This window comes from Chiloscyllium punctatum, chromosome 26 (assembly GCF_047496795.1).
Source record: "Chiloscyllium punctatum isolate Juve2018m chromosome 26, sChiPun1.3, whole genome shotgun sequence".
NCBI classification, from domain to species: Eukaryota; Metazoa; Chordata; class Chondrichthyes; order Orectolobiformes; family Hemiscylliidae; genus Chiloscyllium; species Chiloscyllium punctatum.
In genome coordinates this window covers 78,628,121-78,650,978 of record NC_092764.1, presented here as the reverse complement: position 1 = coordinate 78,650,978, position 22,858 = coordinate 78,628,121, and the positions used below count along the sequence as shown (strand labels likewise).

General features: G+C 40.7%; 1 protein-coding gene across 2 annotated transcripts in view; it reads right to left on the bottom strand.

Moving 5' to 3' along the window:
• Window positions 1-22,858, bottom strand: part of glg1a (golgi glycoprotein 1a) — a 140,364-nt gene that overhangs the window by 74,811 nt on the left and 42,695 nt on the right. For both annotated transcript variants that reach the window (XM_072547752.1, XM_072547753.1), the window contains exons 2-5: window positions 16,739-16,771; window positions 15,879-15,965; window positions 14,362-14,577; window positions 1,596-1,781 (exon numbers count right to left, since the gene is read on the bottom strand). In XM_072547752.1, the coding sequence (XP_072403853.1) occupies window positions 1,596-1,781; window positions 14,362-14,577; window positions 15,879-15,965; window positions 16,739-16,771 (522 nt within the window). The remainder of the gene's footprint in view (window positions 1-1,595; window positions 1,782-14,361; window positions 14,578-15,878; window positions 15,966-16,738; window positions 16,772-22,858) is intronic.

Genomic DNA, 22,858 nt, shown 5'->3' with positions numbered 1-22,858 from the left:
ATTTTGAGAATTCATCTTCAGGATGCTCCCCAAAAAGCAGCAAAGAAAATTCAAAGAACATTAAAAGTTGTTAGCTTAAAATGAACAGATTAACTTCAGTGGAATTCCTTGGTGGTGCAATTACAGAGACATTATAAAACTAAGCAAGATAAACCTAACCTGCATACCTTTGAACTGAGAAAGGAAAATAGAACAGTGGGCGGAAACCCATGCAGACTATGGGAAAACATGCCAACTCACCTCAGGCTGGAATTAAACCTGGTTGTGAGGCAGCAGTGGTAACCACTGAACCACTGTGCCACCCAGAGAAAAATATTAATAAAGACAACTCTGAAAATCATTTGATTTTCAGGTTTTGCGTGTGTTGCATCTGCTTCTTATATGACAATCAGTCACTCTCCCTGGAACTGGGGAGCTGGGAGCTAAAGGTAGAGACAAGAAGCATGAAGCATATTATATATGGGGATGCAGGAGCCATCCTCAGTCAAGTCAAGAGGAGCTTTTTTGCTGGAGCCAGGTGTTCTGGCTGCCAGTCTATGGTGGGGGAATTTACCATTGTGCCAGCCTTCAGACCTACCTAATCAGCATCACAATGCCACTGAAGTTCAACTCAACAAACAGGTGACAGCTATTCTCTGGTCTGTCTGACCACTCAGTCAAACTGCCTGGTTTATTGACCAAGCTGTGTCTAAAATTAACTGCCAGGCATTATCTAACTGGTGCATTCCCATGGCAACACCACCACCAGAGTCCACTTGCCAGCTAACCAGCATTCTCCCCTCGTAATGCATTATTGTACTTTATTATGATCATGACTGCGTCACCTAATAGAAGGGTTGAAGAGTATGAAAAAGTAGCCCCTGAAAAAAACCAAAGAACAAAGGGGTAGATGTAGGGGTATGGGTGGGTTGCGCTTCGGCGGGGCGGTGTGGACTTGTTGGGCCAAAGGGCCTGTTTCCACACTAAGTAATCTAACACCTGAAAACAGAACATTTTTATTTTGACTTCTGATGTGGATGATGTAAAATGAATCATTATTTTTACATACTCATTTTTCATGTTCCTGATCTGTTCAATTCACCCTTGAATACAAAGTGCCAAAATATTTCTCAAGATGGGCTTTCAACAAGATGCCAAGTTTCACATTTCATTTGGATAATAAAAATAAAAGCAGACATGTACAGGCACTTCCTGTTCTTGATCTCCTTCACTGCTTTGGTCCCCCTCGGTGTCATCAGAACTCCTCTCGAAACACTTAATTATTTTTCGAGCCAAGTAATCTTGGTTGACTTGGACCAAGTAAATTATTCAACGTGACACACAGGTTATAGCATAAAATGTTACACGAATATATAGCGGGCTTTAGATTGACTGGAAAAACTACAAATCCAGACAGTAAAAGTCAATTATCAAAAAAAAACAGTAAACTAAGTCATAAAGCACATAAACAAACCCTTCGGTTCCACTCATTTGCACTGACCAGATATCCCAATCTAACCCAGTCCCAACGTAGTACCTTCCTCTGAGGCTTTAATTTCTGTGAGAGGGCCATATTATCAACATGTAAAAATCAAGCAACAGAAACATCAACTTACATCTTCACAGAAGCGTTCTCGATCATCTCTGCAGGAAAAGTACAGGTGTCTGTCGAGGTGGAAATCATCTGAAGAGAGTTCTGCTACACGTAGGATGGCCTTCTTACAATTATCAGAAATCGTCTTGTCTTCACTCACCAAAGCCTTTTCCAAACAGGAGACCACTTCTCCCTGTGAATGCACATCCTGTTTTGAGAGAATAAATAGATTAGAAGTGTTCCACATCTCTCCAGGACAGCCAACGTGTACTAGCTAATTGAATGTCATTGTTTACTGGCTAGTTGAAAGAAGCACCACCATGCTGCTCCCAACTAAGCACAGATCTCTTCTACACTACCCAAACAGCATTGAAAATAGGCATAAAATGTGACACTAATAGACGTAGGGCTTTAGGTTAGCTGGATAAACTAGAAATCTAGACAGTAAAAGTCAAATATTAAACAACAGTAAACTAAGTCATACAGCAGAGAAACAAACCTTTCGGTCCAACTCATTTGCACTGACCAGATATCCCAACCTGACCCAGTCCCATTTGCCAGCAATTGGCCTATACAGAGAAACCTCGATTATCCGAATTTCAGATTATCTGATGATTTCAAGGTCCTGCAAACACGTTACAAAGAGGTAGGTGTATTCAATTTACCTGTACTGAAGAACATCTGGAAACGCTGGCAAAAATGAAGAAACACAAGCAGCTCAAGTATCAGTGACTGGATATTTTTTAGGTAAGGGTTAGTCACAAAGCCCTTTGCATAAGTGTTTCACAGTACAGGGTATTCCCGTCACTAGGCCGTTCATGAAAAGAATGGCCAAGAATGTAAAAGCAAGCATGAGGCAGGTGTTTCTGTCTTTGTATTGCGACACTGAGTTCCCAGAAACTGACAAGTGCTCTTGAGACCATAGGAGCTGTTCAGGACTTTATTTAATGCTGGGATTTCATTTACAGTATTTATGTGATGGTAAGTCCTTCTCAGTTTAACTTGTATTTTGTAGAATGCAAAGATTAGTTTGTTTAAATAAGAGACTCATTAAAATTATAGATTTAAACAAATTCTCCAGTAGAGCACAGCGTTAGATCAGTATGGCTTCCCTTGTTTAAGGTAAAATCGATTATCCGAATAATTAATTATCTGAACGAAATAATGCCCGCCCATCTTGTTCGGATAATCGCGGCTGCTCGGAATTTCACCAAGCCCTTCCATTCATGGAGCCATCCAAATGCCTTTTAAATGTTGTAATTGTCCAAGTCTCTGCCACTTCCTAGGGCAGCTCGCTCCATATATGCACCACCTTCTACATGAAAAAAGTTACCTCTCAGATACTTAAATATTTCTCCTTTCACCTTAAACGTAAATACCTCTAGTTTTGGACTTCACTATCGAGAGAAAAGATCTTGCCTCTTCACCCTATCTATTCCCCTCATTATGTTATAAACCTCTATAAAGTCACCCCTCAGTATCCAATGCTCCAGGGGAAAAAAGCCTCAGCCTATTCAGCCTCTCCCTATAACTCAGACCCTCTAGTCCTGGCAACATCCTGGTTAACGCTCCCCATACCCTCTCAAATTTAACAATATCTTTTCTGCATAAATGGTATGAAGCTCTACAAAGTTGGGAGTTTGGAAATAGTATTTTTAGATACACATTCATCCCTCAACTTAAAAATAGGTAGAAGGGGGAATGGGTGACAACTAGGCTATGAAGCAACAAACACAGGAAATTCTGGAGAAATTCAGCAAACCGAGCAATCTAGCAGCATTTGTCGAGAGAAACAGAATTAATGTTTCAAGTCCAGTACGACAATTCTTCAGAACTATTCTGGAGTGCTGAGGGACAGAGGGAGACTAAGGGGAGGATAAAGCTTGCAGGCAGAGCAAGTAATTAATATTTATTACAAAGGAATTAAGCATAAAACAAAAGTTATAACACTGTTGAACTTGCACTGGAAGGAGTCCAGAGAAGATTCATCCCAGGAATCTAGTCATGTCTTACAACAAAGGAGGAGAAAGTGGGGACTGCAGATGCTGGAGATCAGAGCTGAAAAGTGTTGCTGGAAAAGCACAGCAGGTCAGGCAGCATCCAAGGAGCAGGAGAATCGATGTTTCGGGCGTAAGCCCTTCTTCAGGAAATGCCCAAAACATCAATTCTCCTGCTCCTTGGATGCTGCCTTACAAGCAAGGACAAATGATTTAGAATGAGAGGGGATCTTGTATGAACCGATAAAAGATTCTAAGAGGTCTTGACAGATAGATGCCCAAGAGACTGTTTCCTTTCTTGGGTGTCCAGAACTAAGGACACTATCTGAAAAGAACATTTTTCATTTAAGCAGACAGGAAGAGGAATATCTACTCTGAGGGTCATTTTTCTTTTGGACTTCCTTCCCTGAGAGCAGAGAAACCTGGGCCATGACAGTAGTGAAGGTCAAGTTTAACAGATTTTGGTCTACAAGGCAGTCAATATTTATCAGTCGTAGTAATGGTGGTTATGGATAGGGGCTGAAATTAGCAGGAAACTAGAGAGAAGACCATAAGCAGATGAGCCATAATTGTACACAACAGTGGAGCAGATTCCAGCAGCCAAGTGACCTTCTACTTCTATTTCTTCCTCTTCTAAGATTTATATTCACTATGGAAAAGGGTAAGGAGAAATTTAGAAAACATCAATAATTGTGAGAAGATTAGTATCAATAGGGTGGGAATAGTTTGATTCCCTTTTACCTGGGCGAAAAGAGTGGCAGGGAAAACTGCAACTGATCAAGGGATTGCCATTAAAGAAGGCATATTCCCCCAATGCAAGAAACATAAGCAAGATTGAAATGAAGCCAAAAAAAGTGCATTTGACATGCATTAAATTGACAGTCCAATTGGGAAGGAAGCCAAATGTATCAAGATCAAGGGAAAATAAATGAAGAAAGAGAAACAAACAATGAATAAGAGGAGACTTTTAGTCAACCTAAAAAGGAACCCAACAACCTTCTCAAGACATACAAATTGCAAATGGTAATTAAAAATAAAAAATCAGGCTAATTATTGTTATGAAATGGAGGTAAACCTTTGCTGTTCCAATAAGACACTTCTTAAAATTACATCAACTTAATTTCAAAATCTCTCAGTCTGTCTTCTTCTGTGACTTCACTCTTCCGGCTGAAGATCTCCCCCGGTTGTCTTATTTCTTTTTACTGTGAGTATGTTGCACATGAAAAGGTACTTTTGATAGATTAATTTCTTGAGAGAAAGAGCCAGATGGGCAATAGGCTCTCCAGGAGTTTCTCTCTCCACAGCAGCTGCTCTCTGACCAATTTTCAAAATGTCTGCATTCTTATACTCCCAAACATCAGATCGCCTCACTGAATTTATTGTTTTGCCAACATCGAACCAAACTCGATTGGGTTTTAGTATCCTGAGGATAATTTAAACGAACTGGTTAAATTCAAATTGTTGTCAAAACAGCAATCAAAACTCAGATATCTTTTCACAGCCAAATATTACATATTTTCAATTTTACACTATACTCTGGGACTGCCATCTAATTATATGTACAGGTACTTGTAATCTTTCAGTTCAGAACGTTATTGTCTCTCTTAAAGGTATAGTACATACTTTCAACTTCATAACACTGGTGTCCAAAAAAGGATGCCTGCATGAAGTTAAGAGGATTTGTTGAGGTACTAAGGAAATATTGTGCATTGGTATTTTCCAAGAAATTCTTTTTCTTGAAAAAGATTTTTTTTTCCAAAACCATTGGGGCAACACAATTCGCACTGCTGCATCACAGCACAGGTTCAGTTCCAGCCTCAGGCAACTTTCAGTGTGGAATTTGCACATTCTTCCCATATCTGTATGGGTTTCCTCCAGGTGCTTCAGTTCCTGCCTTCGTCCAAAGACATGCAGATTAGATGGAGTGGTGATGCTAAATTGCCCAAAGTGTCCAGAAAAGTGCATGCCAGGTGAATTAGCAATAGGAAATACAGGGTTACAGGGAGTGGGTTGGGTCGGATCGGATGGAGAGACAGTTTGGAGAGACAGTGTGAACTCTTTGGGCCAAATGGCCTGCTTCCACACTGTTGGGATTCTATGATTCTAAGAAAGAAGATGCCCCCACTTATTAGAGGAGAAGAAGGTAAATTAGATGCTGGATGGTCTAAACACATGACAATGAGAAAGAATTAAATGAGCAAATAAGTCTTCACAATCAGAAAAGACCCATCCAAGATACTGAGGGAAGTAATGATGAGAATTGCTCAGACATTGTTCATAATCTTCCAAACATCTTTAGAAACAAAGACGGTGCTGCAACACTGTATAACTCAAATGTTACACCCTTGATTAAGATTACAAGGATAAGCCCAGAAACTCAGTCCAGTTGTTTAACTTCGATAGAGATAACATTTCAGAGACAGCGATCATTGAATCATATACTTCAGGTCAATGATGGTGAATGACATGCAACAATCCAGAGCAAGAAGAATCAACTGGCAGGGAATAATGAGGCTTGAACAGGATTCAGGAGGTTTGACTGGACTAAGACAATAGCAGGAAGATTAGTAACTGGTATGGGTACAGGCGAGGTACATTCCCTCTAATATAAAATGACAGACAAAAGAAATCCAGAGTTTCCTGAGTGACCAAGGAGTCAGAAATTAACATTCAAAAATGGTGTGCTTAGGATGGGGTGTAAGGAGAAAAATGCATTTGAGAATCACTGGAATACTGAACGTTCGGTTGGTTGGGGAGGTGGTGAAACAGCAAACAAACAAAATAAAAAGGAATGGCAAAAGAAGGCTACAAGTAACAAAGGGAAATCCTAAAGCCTTCAAAAGGCATGTAAACAACGAGTAAGTGGTTAAAGGAGGCAGGGGGCTGATTAAAAAGGAGATTCAAAGATGGAGATGGGGGCATAGCTGTGTTATTATATGAATAAGTTTCATCTGTCTTTGCAGAAGAGGACGTTATCCAGGCTATGATGTCAGAGGAAGAAACCCTCTCACCAGAAAGGGTCAAAACTAATAAGGAAAAAGTTCTGAATAGATTGTTGGCACTTAAAGTTAACAAGGAACCAGAGGTGAGCAAGATGCATCCAATGATATAAATAAGTGAGAGTAGACATCTGAGGGGCCTGGCCACAATATTTCAGTCTTCCCTAGACCCCGGGGCGGTGCCAGAAAGACCAGAGAAATACCAACGCTACAGCCTTGTTCAAAGAAAGGTTGAATAACCAATCCTGGAAATTACAGATCAGTCAGTTGAACTTCAGTAGCAGGGAAACTTTCGGAAACAATTATTTGGCAGCGAATCAGAAGTTCTGTGGGAAAATATGGGTTTATGAGGAAGAGATAGCATAGATTTCTCAAGGGGATATAATGTTTAACCAATCTATAAGAGGTAAACAGTTATTCCTCCATACCAGCAAGGGTTCAGTTCCTAAAAACTCCAGTGAATGATGAATTCACAAGCGCAGAGCTTAATAACATGGTAAAAATAGTTAGGTCCCCAGACTCCAAGATTATGACTACTTTTGATTTTGTTGGGTTAAAACAACTGATATTACTGAAATTATGTTAATACTTAAATAGAATATTTATAAAACACAGTAGTCCCATTAAGACTAAACTCATGGCCCACAGTATCAGTCAACATACCATTTTGCAATGCTTTTTACTTGTCACTAAGCTCCATCACCACCTTCTTGAACTAGCACGACCACTCACTTGGGAGCTATTATAATAACACAAAGGGGACCATGGTGTGAGCATGATGCACACAACCAACTTCACAAGACGTAGAAAGAGGAGGGGGATGCTGAGAGCATCCAAGCATGGGTTAGGGAGAGGGGATATTGGAGTGGGCACTCAAATTTATGTTTATTGCTGCTCATTTCCCACAAGACTGTATGGCCACCCACAACACACTACATATAATTATTTTTGGGTTGCCATGCAAGTTTTTGCAGATACATGATTTTTGCCTGCAAATATTGATTAATTGGTCATTTTTGGTGCACTCACGAAACTGGCTTTGGGGATACAGAAGAATGACTTTCCAAGAGTTTACAGAAGGCATTTGATGTTGTGCATCACAAATGTCTTCAGCAAAGTTCCAAGTCATGGTATAAAAGGGACAAAGGCAACATGGATACAAAATTGACTGAGTGACAAGAAACAGAGTCATGGCCAATGGTTATTTTTCAGGCTGGAGGAAAATTTGTAGTGGAGACCCCAGCGGTTGGTGTTGGGATCCCTGTTTTTCCTGATACATATTAATGATTTGGATCTTGATGTTTAAGGAACAATTTCCAAGTTTGCAGGTTACACAAGGACACTAAAAGGACATTCACAGATCACAGAATCCCTACACTGCAGCAGGAGTCCATTTCGCCCATTAAATCTGCACTGACCCTCCAAAACACCATCCCTCCCACACTTTCCCCCAAAACCCCACATTTACCATAGCTAATACTGTACACCTAGCCTGCACATCCCTGGACACCACGGGGTAATTTAGCATGGCCAACCCACCCAACCTGCACAGCTTTGGACTGTGGCAAGAAACCGGTCAACCCAGAGGATACTCACACAGACAGTCACCCAGATCCCTGGCACTGTGAGGCGGCAGTACTAACCACTGTTCCACCATGACAAGCTAAATTCTTTGAGGCACTGACAAAGCGTTTAGATGAGGTTAATGCTATTGATGTGATCTACAAAGACCACCTATCCACTTGTACAAGATTTTGTATGGCAGACTGGTTAAAGAAGTTAAGAGCCCATGAAATGCAAGGCAATTTGGCAAATTGCTTTAGTAACAAGGAAGCAGAGAGATAGTTTAAGGGTGTTTTCGTGACTGGAAGTCTATATCCAGTGGTGTACCTGCTTTTGTGCTGGGTCCCTTGCTGTTTGTTGTGTAGATTATCAATGTAGAAATAAATGTATGAGTACTGACAATACATTCACAGATGGCACAAAAATGACATCATAAATAACAGGCAGGAAAGCCTTATTAGCTGATAGGACGATAGAGAGAGGCTGGTCAGTTGGGCTCAGCAATGGCAAATGGAATTTAATCCTGAATAGTGAAGGTGATGCAAAAGGGAAGATGAACAATACAGGGAACATACAGTGAATGGCAGAACCCTAGGAGATTCAGTGGGACATGCATGTCCATAGATCCTCAGAGGCAACAAGTCAAGTAGTTAAAGAAATAACAAGGTATGTGGGATACTTACATTAACTGCCTTGATGAATAAAGGCAAGAGCAAGGATGTTATGATGGAGCTGCATATAACATTAGGCCTAGCTGGAGTACTATGTTCAGTTCTGATTAAGGATATGATTGCTGTGGCCAGGGTGCAGAACTGATTCGCCAGGATGATGCCTGGACTGGAGCAATTCTGCTATAATGATAGACTAGATGGGCCATCTTCCTGAGAGCAGAGAAGATTGAGGAAGGTGATCTGATTTGAGGTGTACAAAGTTCTCGAGGGGCCTAGATAGAGAAGATAGCGGGAGGTTGTTTCCTTTAGGAGAGGAGTCAATAACCAGGGAGCACAATGTTAATCTAAACAGCAGGAGCAGAGGTAATTTGAGGAAAAAATATTGCTCAGAGGATTGTGGATATCTGGAATTCATTACCTTAAAGTGTGGTTGGGGCAGGAAACCTGAGGACATTTCAAAATATATAGATGGACATTTGAAAATCAATAGTATACAAGACTACACGTCAAGTCCTCAAAAAGGGATTAGATTGGATAGAGACTCAATGACCAGTGCAGACACGATGGGCTGAGATGCCTCTTTCCATACCATAAAACCTCTATGATCCTTTGTTCCAGACAGGCTAACAAAAAGCAGGCATTAAAAGGCAGAAAGATCTCGAATTTATCTACTTTCAAATAAACTGGTGCCAGTGTTTCATGTTTAGCATGCTCAGTACCAAACTGTAATTTACACGTTTGTGTGTTAGTGGCACAGCCTCGTCCACAGCGTTGATGTTGCACACTTGAAATTAGATTAGACATTAGAGCAAGGAATTAAAACTACTTGCAGTTCATCAGGGACTCAAAACGGGATATACCTGTTGCTGAGCAATTGTAGTTCCAAAAGGCATCTCATCAATTAATACATTAAGTTTCAAGATGCAACTGGTTTTCCCAATGGGAAATCTTAACTGTTCTTTTAAATGGGCATAATCAGGACACAGAGACAAAAACATTCTGAAAAGTAGATTAAAAATAAGTGATAAAAACGCAATCCAAAGTAAGAAATCGGTCCCAAACTACTCTAAGCAATATGGCCACTGTTGGAAATGACAAGCTTTCGGAGTGTTGCCCCACCTGACGATTTCAAATAAAACTGTTGGGACTATGACCTGGTGTCATCTGACTTCTGACCCTGTACATCCCAGTCCAACATCAGCACCTCCACATCATGGTTACCAAATATGACATTTTATCATGGCATCAGCTGGCAATGACTTGTGCATTTGCCACATGACTTCATTCTTAGTTAAAGTGAACAACCCCTCCTGTCATGTCTTCAGACAATTGGCAACAATTGCTTATACCTTTTTTTTAAAAAAATTGGGAATCTGTAACTGACCATCAGGTTCACAGAATACTTAATAAGTCTTCCATGAAAGAGATCCATTTTATGAAACTTTGTTACTTCTGTACTCGAACAACTTCTAATGACAAAATACAATAAAGGAAGAACTCTTGTGAAGCAGTGCTACTTTGACCAAGGAAGCAGAGGTTCAAGATTCACCTGGGTAAAAACAATGACTGCAGATGCTGAAAACCAAATTCTGGATTAGAGTGGTGCTGGAAAAGCACAGCAGTTCAGACAGCATCCGAGGAGCAGGAACATCGACCTAGTTCTGACTTATAATCTGTGGGCGGCACGGTGGTTAGCACTGCTGCCTCACAGCACCAGAGACCCGGGTTCAATTCCCGCCTCAAGCAAATGACTGTGTGGAGTTTGCACGTTTTCCTTGTCTGCATGGGTTTCCTCTGGGTGCTCCGGTTTCCTCCCACAGTCCAAAGATGTGCAGGTCAGGTGAATTGGCCATGCTAAATTGCCCACAGTGTTAGGTAGGGGTAAATGTAGGGGTCTGGGTGGGTTGCGGGTCAGTGTGGACTTGTTGGGCGGAAGGGCCTGTTTCCACACTGTAAGTAATCTAATCTAAATGCAAACTACTTAGAACACCAAAACAGAAAGCACACAGTATTCCCCACAGGGCATAAGTAATCACACAAGCATCCCGAGTTAAAGTCAATTCACTGTGAATGGAACTGTGATCAGATTTTTAATACAAGAGCTACACCTCTTGATCGTTCTAGCAGGCCTCCTATCTACTCATCTACAGAGCTCAGGCACCCGAGGTTAGGATATGAAATAGGAAAAAGATGCTAGCCTTCAAAAGAAAAGTGAAGAACAAACTCTATTGGCATTTCATTACAATTACTTTTCCAGAACAAGTGTTTCGAAATAAAGTGAAAAATGCTGACAAAGGCATTTACTGCAGAGAAACTGGTAATTTAGTTGAACAGGTCTGTGCTTGTGTGCCTCATGGGACTCCTTCCAACTCAGTTCATTTGACTTCTCAGCATATCCTTGGAATCCTCCTGCATTTAGCTAGGTTGCCCATAAATATATTCATGCATTTCTTGAACTCAACCTGAATGATAATGGTTAACATTTGGGTCAAACATTACCAAGGCTAACTAACATTTCTCCACATTTCACCAGCATGACTGACTAGTTTGTCTAAGACAGAGGCACAGGCTGTGTAATTACTGGTCTAAGGTAAATGTCTTTTTTTGCTCTCATTAACTCACACTAGAGATAAAAAAGAAAACTCCTTGGTTTCACCTGAGCTCATGATACATCTCAATAAACCAATGCATGTTCCCAACCACCAACTTTGTTGATTTTACTTTCTGCACAGCCAACCCACATTCTGCCATGAAGACCTCCCATGACCACTTCCTCTCGACAAACCTTGCTCCTCCACAACCATTACCATGCCCTTTGCATTTTGTGACACCTGAAATTTTGAATCTTTCACCCATGAGCCTTCTACTTGACATCCCCTTCTCTCCACTTTCTCTTCCTCATCCTTTCCAACATTCTAAAACAGTTCACTTTATTACCTCCCTCTTCAGTTCTGAAGAGGAGTCATATTGAGACTGCAAAACTAATATGTTCCTCTAAAGGTGGTGGAAGGGTTATCTGTATTCACTACCAAGAACAACGTAGGTATAGAATGACATCAACCCAAGGAAACCGAAACACAAATAGAAAAAAGGTCATTAACACCAGTGCTTCACTGGAGGCTCACTGATGATGTTACCAGAATGGTGACGAAATATCTGAAATGAACCTTCTAGCTCAGTGAGTAAACTTACATCCAGAACCTCAACCAGAGCTACAAATCTTCTCAAAACTCAGTAGATATATAAGTCAGAGGAGATACTGTGATAAATGTGAATGAATTACAATTAAAAAAGAGAAGAGGTACAAGTGATTTTACCAGGTTTAAAGTCAGATAACTCTCTTGGCCTAGATGAGATGGCTCAGGGGCTGCTCAGGAGGTAAGCAAGAAGATCACAAGGACTTTGACATTCATTTTCAAAATTCATATGAAAAGATGGGGAAGATTGGGAGACGACTAATATGGTATCATTATTCAAGGAGGGTAAGAGGGAGGGAACAGGGAACTAAAGAACGGTAGAGAAACTTCTGGAAAAGATCCTGAGAGACAGCATTAATCATCATTGAAGAGATGAGAATTAATCAAGCATAGTAAGCATGAGTTTGGGGGTTGCATGCCCAGCAAATTTGACTGAATGTTTTGAGCATGTCACCAGTTCTGTGGATGTGGAAGTGCAGTTGATGTAAGCCACATTATTTAAACATGAATATAGGAGATTTTATCAGTAAGTTCATAGATATTGTACATACTCGAGTAATAGAATTTTTTTGGACTACTTTTTAATGTTAAATTTACATAGACTATTACAAAGCTACTACTTTTGACAGGCTGAAATTCATACCGTATCATTAGCAGAAGCCCAACTGATCTCTAAATGAATAAAGAGAAATAAGCAACAAATTATGATAATTCTGAAAGCCCGGAGTGGAACAAAACAGCCGACGGACTGGAAAACCGGAAGCGGATCAACCAGTAGATTGGAAAGTTGGAGCAGGACATGACAGTCAGCACACTGATTCAAACATTGATCTGTTATCTGTGAAGAACTAGGGTCGACTTTTACACTAGATATGTGCAAAATTCCAGATTATATGGCCAAAAATAAGGGGTTGACTTTTACATGGGATCTGTGGGACAATGATTTACATGATCTTTGTAGGAAACAGGACAAAATGGATAGGGTGGTAAAAGGGGTTGTATAGGATACTTGCCTTTATTAGTTGAGCTATTGAATGCTATAGCACAAAAGGTTATGATGGGCACTGGGTTAGACCATAGCTGGAGCACTGTATGCCACTCTGGTTACCACACTCTTGGTTTTCCCAATTTCCACTTTAATTTTCCCTCAGCATTTTTATACTCCTCTGGGGGATCTGCCCAATTCAGCCCTTGGCAGTCTGCCACAGGCTTCTGTATTTCTTTTTCTTATCTTTTATGCCATTTGACATCTAGGGTTCTCCAAACTTGGTCTCACCCTTTCTTTTTCCCATAACTTATTTGCTCCATATTCTCATTATTTCTTCCTTTAATGCTTCCTGTTGCTCTGACAGTTTATCTGCAAATAATTACTCCCAGTACACTTGGACCAAATCATATATTGTCATGAAGTTATTCTTCCTCCAGTTTAGAGCTTTTATTGCCACCCTATCCTTATTCTCTAAACACTGACCTACAAAATTGCCTTCCCCATGTCTGATCTTATTTTTAAGTATCTGGCCCAAAACTGCCCCATTCATTGGTTGGGCTTTCTGTGTACTGGCTAGAACATTCTGCTGGATCCAAGTGAAGAATGCATCTCCCTCGAATTTGCCCACTAAAGGGCAAGTTAAGATTTAGATAGTTAAAATTCCATATTCTGGCCTTATTATTTTACACACCACTGAAATTTGATTATATAATAGATCCTCTACCGCTCCATGTCTGTTTGGGGCCTGTTACACACCCCCAACACGGTGGTTGCTCCATTCGTCTTTCTTCTACCAAGATGGCCTCACTTGACAACCCTTCCAAGGCATCCTCCCTCCTTGCTGCTATAATTGATTCCTTGATCAACGTTGCGATGCTTCCCCTCTCTCTCAGCTGAATACCCTATAACCTGGAACACTGAGATGCCAAACCCGCCCATCTTTCAGCCAAGTTTCAGTCATAGCTATGATATCATACTCCCACATGCTGTGTCCCCAGATCATCTGTCTTATTCCTCAGGGTCCTTGCATTCAAATATATTCCATTTAGCCCTGCTGAACTCACTGCTGCATTGTACAGCCTGTTTTACTTCTGACTTCCAGATTCACTGACTGGTATTTTCATTTCTAATTCCATCTCAGCATCTTATCCCTGAAGAACTTGTCAGGATCCCACCCCCCTGCTAATCAAGCTCAACTGTTCAGGTGAAAATGGTCGAACTGCTAATTCTTTAACTCAAGCATATTCTCGCTGTAACATTTTGGAATCAATAGCATCATGAAATCAACACAAACCAAATATACAAGCAAATTAACACAACAATTCTAATTTAGATTTTGACTTGCAGTCCTAGCAACGAAGCCAGGGCAGTACCTTCTCGCCAGGCCGAATGCTGCCACACTTGAGCTGGTTGATATCATTCTTGCAGCTGTCCATGAAACCACATATGAGCTGGTAGTCACTGAAAATTATGGCTGTCATTTTGGTTATGAACTGGCGGCACTGGTATTCAGTAATGTTTGCACGATGCTCAATCAAACAAGAGATGACATAGCCTTTCCCCGGTTCCTGATCAGCACACTCCTTCACCTAGATAGACGAACAGGGATTGAAAGAAAACACAGGTAAATGTATCACTGCAATGTCTTGAAATGTCTTGCATTCAACTTTATTGATATCACAGTCAAGGGTCAAGATTTTTAACTGCTAAAGTCAATTTTTCTTCTAAAGTCAATTTACTATGCCAGACTTTAAAGGTGCTTGGCAGCAGTCTCAAGGTAGTGCCACAGGATGAATTGGAAAGCCCCAATTGATGCTGTTGGTACTTCACCCTATTTGCTTATAAAAGACTGCGTAATTTCAAAGAATCTTAGATTAAGTTAAATTCAGTTCAAAAGGAACTATATATCCATAAACGACTGGCTGCTCTTAGCTTCAGAGATTAGATTTAGATAAAGCATCTGCCAGACTGCCACTTCATATGTAACACACTGGTTCAACAATGAGCTTTGTAGTGATTCAAATGAGACCAGCCAGCTGGACTGCATAGAATATGAGCCTTTAATCTGGCTGAATCAGGGAGCCCCAAATGACATATAAAAAAGAGAATGTCAGAGGACACTTTGGTAGCTGACACTGAATGAGGCAGTACTAAGGTCAAGGAGAAAATGAGGACTACAGATGGTGGAGATCAGAGTCAAAAAAGTGTGTCACTGGAAAAACACAGCAGGTCAGGTAGCACCTGAGGAGCAGGAGAATTGACATTTCGGCATAAGCTCTTCGTCAGGAATCCTAAAGTCAAGGGCTATTCATATATAAGGGTGATTTGCTGAGGATACCAACCTCTGGAATAATTTCAAGCTTCCTTATGACATTCCAGTAAGTTCATTTGTAACAAACCAAAGTTTGGGTGTAGGTGGTGGTCATTTATTATCACATTTGATTGGCAGCTCAACTGGCCAATATTAGATTCAATCGAGGTTAGAGATGAGCTCAAGTCTTTGGCTTCGTGTTGAGCTGGAAGGAAAAAGGCTTTTCTACAGAAGAGTAGATAGTAGAACTCACTGAGATCACGCTTCCTAACATTAGGACTGATTTGTTTATGGGTTTTCACTGATCTATAAAATTAAAATTAGCCAATATTCAGTAATACTGCAAACCCAGTTATAATAGAGCTACTCTAAACTAGCAACATTCTGAAAATTCATTTGAACCCAAAGAAATTACTCAAGAATACCAGGCAAAGGATAAGTCCTGAAAGTTAGGTTCAAAACGTTCCTTATGGACGCAGTGGTAAATTGAGCATGGTAACATTTCAATACTTTTCTTTCCAATCAGTCACGCTTTGTGCTTCAAAGATCAGCTACTCCACATTCATTCCATTCACTTACTTCACTCAGGGTGATTCTGCAAACTTCCCCTGCTGCAGCTTCAAACTTAGGGTCTGTAGTTAGATTAAATTTGTAATTCCACAATAGCTGAAAGAGAAATCGAACTGAATTAATACCTATACTACATATACATTTCACTAAACGTAGTGGTACCTTGTAGCCAAACATCTGTCTTGTGTTACCTTGTAGCACCAGCATATCAATTAAAACAAATAATATACAATAGCAAATACCTATTATGAACTGAAAACCTTAACAGTAACATCAGTATCCCAACGTGAAAACAAATCTTATACTCAAAGACACATCAATTCTTATGGCTGATCACAAACAGGTACACATCACACATTCACCCATTTTAGAAGTGTCAGGCAACTCAGTTACTCCAGTATACCTAACAATTTAATTTCTCAATTTCTTCCTGCCGCCCCCAAAAAAATCTCAAACTGTGTTAATATTGCTCATAAACTTAAAGAATATTTAATCAAAACCCAAAATTGGTATGAGGTACTTTCCAATTAAAAACTATACAACCAAGAACTCAAATAGGTCATTTTCTCTCTCTCTGATCCAGGTATAAAGTCTACTTGCACCGTCCCACAGGCTGAGATCATCTTATATGGCAGGGTAAAATGAACACAAGATCTTTCAGTCTGAATGACTCAGTTGTAAGCTGTTTTTACTAACTAGCTCCCGCATGGACATAAAAATGTAAGACAGAATTCCATCATTCTCCAACAGAACAGGAAGGATTAAACAATTGAATGAAAAAGTCAAAAATACTGGAATCTTAAATCAACAAAATCTGATTTAAATTTAGACACATATGTAAGAAGTTCTTGAAGAAATAGTTTACTCACATGGTTACAGTCAGAAGAAATTTCATCATCTACCTGTAAGAGAAGATAAAAGTCATTAGCTTTAACTAAATATACCAGTTAATTAGATGTTTTTAAATGTATGGACTTTACATTAATAATTGCAAATTGTGTCCTTGGGTTTTGGGAGAAATGGTTTAGTCAGAAATTAGATTTTTCAAGTTGTACTAACTTTGCTGCATAAATTAACAAACTAGAATAGTTCTCATAAGTTGTTCTGCAGTCATCGAAAGAGTTATGCAAAGTATAAAACCCAAACGTCACAAAATTAGAAAGTGTACTACAAAGAACAATGCTGAAAAGAGAGACATATTGCCAAGCTTTTCTCATCTAATCAAACACAGGAATACCAATTTTCAGCATCATAATTTATGCTTCAGCAGAAAAGGTGTTGATTGCTTGCGAAGTGCTTGGTGACCAAGGTATTGCTACAGAAAAAAGCAAGGGGTATCTGCAGGCTGTCCAAATTCCCAGGTAATTCAAGAAACGTACAATACTTCAACATATTTATTTTGTTTGCAGAGAACAGGCACTTGCTCCTGAAAGTATGTCACTTCTCATAAGTGTATATGAGCAATGTTATGAACTTAACTGATTATCTTAAATTGATTGTGTAGCTGTTAGTGTACTCAGGATTGTCATTGTGATGGGAGTTAAAGGAATCTCAAACAGATTTTGTTTGCAAATATGGCTATTTCAATATAGTCTACAGTTTGCCTATTAACAATAAAAGGAATATGTCACTCAATTCAAATCCAACAACTGCAGTGAGATACGTATCCATTATCACACTGGCAATGAAATTCATATATGACGAAGCTACCGGAATGGCACTTTCCACCAACAGAAAGTGCTGGCAAACCAGAAAACTATTCTATCTGCATGTAATTGTTATATTCCTGTCTTCTAATTTGGCTGGTGACTAATTGCTGATTGAACACTAAACTGAAAGAAAACGCTTTTTTTTGAGATAATCTTATTTTAGACTATCATAAAACTTGCACTAAAATCATACAAATGTATCAAGGAATATTTTGCAATTTTTAAAATAAAATTATATTCTAAACATTTTCCAATTTTGTTAATTCAAGGTAGATTACTACACTAAGTGATTTGCATGCGTTTCAAGCAAAATTTTGATTTTAGAAAGTCAAAACTCACACACTTCTGAACACAAGTTGCATCTAATGCAAAACATTAAACTATAGGATGGGTATTATCTTATCTCAAGAGGGTTGGAATATAAAAGCAGAGATGTACTACTAAGACTTTATAAAGCTCTGGTTAGGCCCCATTTGGAGTACCGTGTCCAGTTTTGGTCCCCACACCTCAGGAAGGACATACTGGCACTGGAACGTATCCAGCGGAGATTCACACGGAAGATCCCTGGAATGACAGGTCTAGCATATGAGGAACGGCTGAGGATACTGGGATTGTATTCGTTGGAGTTTAGAAGATTAAGGGGAGACTTAATAGAGACGTACAAAATAATACATGGCTTGGAAAAGGTGGATGCTAGGAAATTGTTTCCGTTAGACGAGGAGACTAGGACTCGTGGACATAGCCTTAGAATTAGAGGGGGTCATTTCAGAACAGAAATGCGGAGACATTTCTTCAGCCAGAGAGTGGTGGGCCTGTGGAATTCATTGCCACGGAGTGCAGTGGAAGCCGGGACGCTAAATGTCTTCAAGGCCGAGATTGATAGATTCTTGTTGTCTAAAGGAATTAAGGGCTACGGGGAGAACGCTGGTAAGTGGAGCTGAAATGCGCATCAGCCATGATTGAATGGCGGAGTGGACTCGATGGGCCGAATGGCCTTACTTCCACTCCTATGTCTTATGGGTATTCTGAAAACCTACCCCTCCACATCCAAACGTAGAGCTAGCAACAAGAATGAGCTTGCCGCAACAGAAACACATGTGGTCTCCAGCTGCTGCAATCTCAGTTTGCATGAAAGGAGGATTTTTCTTTTGGTTACAGACTTTTATAGAATCAAGGCTGATTAATAGGCTACTACTATGCGAAATACATAACACAAAAATGGACCATGAAATTATTTAGTTCGAGTGGGTGTCTTTGTGCTTTAAAAGAGATTGTTAAATGTCAACTGTAAGCGGGAGGTGTCGGCCTGCTGTTTTAACGAAAGGAAAGATTAGCATTCAGTGCCCAGTTTGAAGGAATTTCATCCCATCTGTAGTCACAATTTGGCCATCCAACAGTTGAACAGGGAAAAGAAACGTAATTAAATTCCTTCTGTTATTGCGCCAATCATGCATCTCTGCAGATGCAAACGCCAAGTACCCTTTCTACTCTTCGAATAGAAATCAAGCAAAAAGCAACACCAACCCTTCAGCTGGCTTTAGTGACCAGGTATTGTTCCAGTCATTCTAAACATGACTGAATCTCTACTTTATCCAATACACAGTCTCTGAATCACATTTGGGATATTTAGTGCTGGTTGAACCCATAATCAGTGCTTGTGCTCCAGAACTTGCCACTGCCGGAGCCAAGCTGTTCCAGTATAGTTACAACACTGGCATCTATCTGACAAAGTGGAAAATTGCCCAGGTATGTCTTGTACATAAAAATCAAGATAAATCCTACTTGACCAATTACTGCCCCATAAGTCTACTACCAATCACCATTAAGGTGCCATCAACAGTGCTACCAAGTAGCACATGCTTAGCAATAACTTGCTCAGTGACACCTAGCTTGAATTGCACCAGGGCCACTCAGTTCTTGACCTCATTGCAGCATTGGTTCAACCATGGACAAACGAACTGAATTACAGGCATGAGGTGAGAGTGACAGCCCTTGACATCAAGGCTGTATTCATACGAATGTGGCATCAAGGAACCAGAGCTAAACTGGAATCAGTGGGTACTGGGGGCAGATTCTTTACTGAGTGGAGTCATATCTGACTCACAGGAAGATAGTCGTGGTGCTGGAGGTCAGTTGTCTCAGTTCCAGGACATCTCTGTAGGAGTTCCTCACGGAACTGGGCTCCACCATCTTCAGCTGCTTCATTAATGACTTACCTACATCACAGCGGCACGGTGACTCAGTGGTTAGCACTGCTGTCTCACAGCCCCAGGGTCCCAGGTTCGATTCCAACCTTGGACAACTGTCTGCATGGAGCTTGCACATTCTCCCAGTGGTGTCTGCGTGGGTTTCCTCCGGGTGCTCCGGTTTCCTCCACAAGATGTGGTCAGGTGAATTGACCATGCTAAGTTGCCCATAGTGTTAGACGTATTAGTCAGGGGGAAATGGGTCTGGGTGGGTTACTCTTCGGAGGGTTAGTGTGGACTTGTTAGGCCAAAGGGCCTGTTTCCATGCTATAAGGAATCTAATCTACGAAGGTCAAAGGCGGGGATGTTCGCCAACGATTGCACAATGTTCAGCACCATTCATGACTTCCCAGCTATTGAAGGTGCCCATGCTCAAATGCAAGGAGATCTGGACAATATCCAAACTGGGGCTTACAAGGGATAATTAACATTCAGACCACACAAATGACAGGTTATGATCACCTATGATCACCACCAATAAGAAACAATCTAACCACTACCCCTTAACATTCAATGGCGTTACCATCATTGAATTCCCCCCACTGTCAACATCTTGGGGGTTATCATGAACCAGAAACTCAGCTGGACTCAGCAGATAAACTCAGTGGCTACAACAGCAAGTCAGAGGCGAGGAATACTGGTGGGAGTAACTCACCTCCTGACTCCCCAAAGCTTGTCCACCATCTACAAGGCACAGGTCAGAAGTGTGATGAACACACCTCACTTGCCTGGATGTGTGCAGCCCCAACAACACTCAAGTAGTTTGCGACCAACCAGGAAAAAGCAGCCCACTTGACTGGCACTACACCAACAAGCATCCAGTCACTTCAACATGACAATGACACTCAGTAGCAGTAGTGTTATGAACTTAACTGATTATCTTAAATTGGTTGTGCAGCTGTTAGCGTACTTAGGTTTGTTACTGTGATGGGAGATTAAGGAATCGCATCAAACAGCAGATTTTGTATACAAATATGGCTATTTCAATATAGTCCGCAGTTTGCCTATTAACAATAGAAGGAAATATGTCACTCAATTCAAATCGAACTGTAGGGAGATACGTATCCAGTAAAACACCTGCAATGAAATTCATATATGACGATGCTACCAGGATGGCACTTTCTACCAACAGAAAGCAGCACTACAGAAATTCACCAAAGGTTCTGGGACAGCATTTTCCTAACCCATGACCACTTCCATCTTGAAGGACAGGGGCAGCAAATGCATAGGAACATCATCACCATCACCTGCAAGTTCCACTCCAAGCCACTCATCATTCTGACCTGGAAGTATATCTCTGTTCCTTCACTGCTGCTGGGTCAAAATCTTGGAATTCCCTCCCTAATGGCATTGTGGGTCAACCCACAGCAGGTAGACTGCAGCAGTTCAAGAACGCAGCTCACCACCACCTCCGCACTAGGGACGGGCAATAAATACTTGCCAACTAGCAATGCTCACATCCCAAAATGAAGAATAATAAGTATTAAAACTATGATCAGTAGCTGTCTAGACAGATGTCAGATGAACTGGAATCACTTGCTAAGTGAAACATACCAAGAACATGCAGTGAAGTCAATAGCATAACCTCAACTGTACATCTGCTTTTACTGATGAAACAAGTCAAACTGTTTGAAGGGAAGAACATTAGGAGCAGGATAAGGCAATTCAGCCCCTTGAGTTTGCTCCATCACTTGATATGACGACGATTGATCTCATCTCAGCATCAAATCAACTTTGCTACCAACTCTTCATGCCCCTTCAACATGACTAATTTAAAATTCAATCTTCTCCTTAGACTTACTCAAAGATTGAACTGGATGGTGGAGGGGGATAGAAGCTCAATGAAACTGGAGGTTTCCGATTGACTTTGTTTATTGTCGTCAGATGCAACCAAGTACCCTGTACAATAAAAAGTTTCATTTTGCAAGCAGTACATGCAGATCATAACAAACAAGGACAGACAGATCATAGGATGCTTAGACAGAATGAGGAATATAAGGTTACGGCTGCACAAAGCAAGATCAACATTATTTGAAGTTACAGTTCCATTCAGCATTCCATACAGCAGAGGAGAAACTGCTCTTGAACCTGCTGGTGTTGTGGTCAAGCTTTTGTACTTTCTGCCTGACGGGAAGAGGGCGGAAGACAGAATTATCAGGGTGGGAAGGATCTTTGATGTTAGCAGCCTTTTCCAACAGCAGGAAGTGTAAATGAAGTCCATGGATGAAAGGTTGGCTTCTGTGATGGCCTGGGCTGTGCACAGAACTTTATATAGTCCCTTACAGTCCTGGACAAAGCAGTTCACATACCAGGCTGTTATGCATCCATATAGAACGCTTTCTATGGTGCATCTGTAAAAGTTGGTGAGGGTCCTTCTGGACATGCTGAATTTCCTAAGCCTCCAGAGGAAGAAGAGGTGCTGTGCCTCCTTGACAGTTGCATCTATGTGGGAGATCCAGGACAGATTGTTGGTTATCGTCACTCCTAGGAACTCAACATTCTGGATCCTCTCCACCTCAGTTCTGCTGATGTAGATAGGAGCATGTCCTCCTCCTTTCTTCCTGAAAGGAATGACCAGTTCTTCTGTTTTGCAGATATTGAGAGAGTGATTGTTATCATTGCACCATTACACCAAGCACTCTACTGCCTTCCTGCATTCTGACTCAACATTGCTTGCTATCTGGCCTACCACAGTAGCAACACCAGCAAACTGCAGTCCAACCATTTCCAATATTATTGAAGGTAAGAGTATATGGTGACCTAAAGATTTCCAGAGGCATAGTAGGGAAAGGGAGAGGATGCAGAAGAAATGGGTTCTGCTCCTTCCACAGCTGCTCTGCTGTTGGAGAGATTTCCCAGTTTTACACATCTCGTTATCACCTTGCAGTTCATTAGTCCAAGAATTAGTGCATTGCCCGATTATTCTGTGATCAGATAGAAGTTAGAGTTTTCTACAATTCCACTAAAAATTGGATTAGATTAGATTAGATTCCCTACAGTGTGGAAACAGGCCCTTCGGCTCAACAAGTCCACA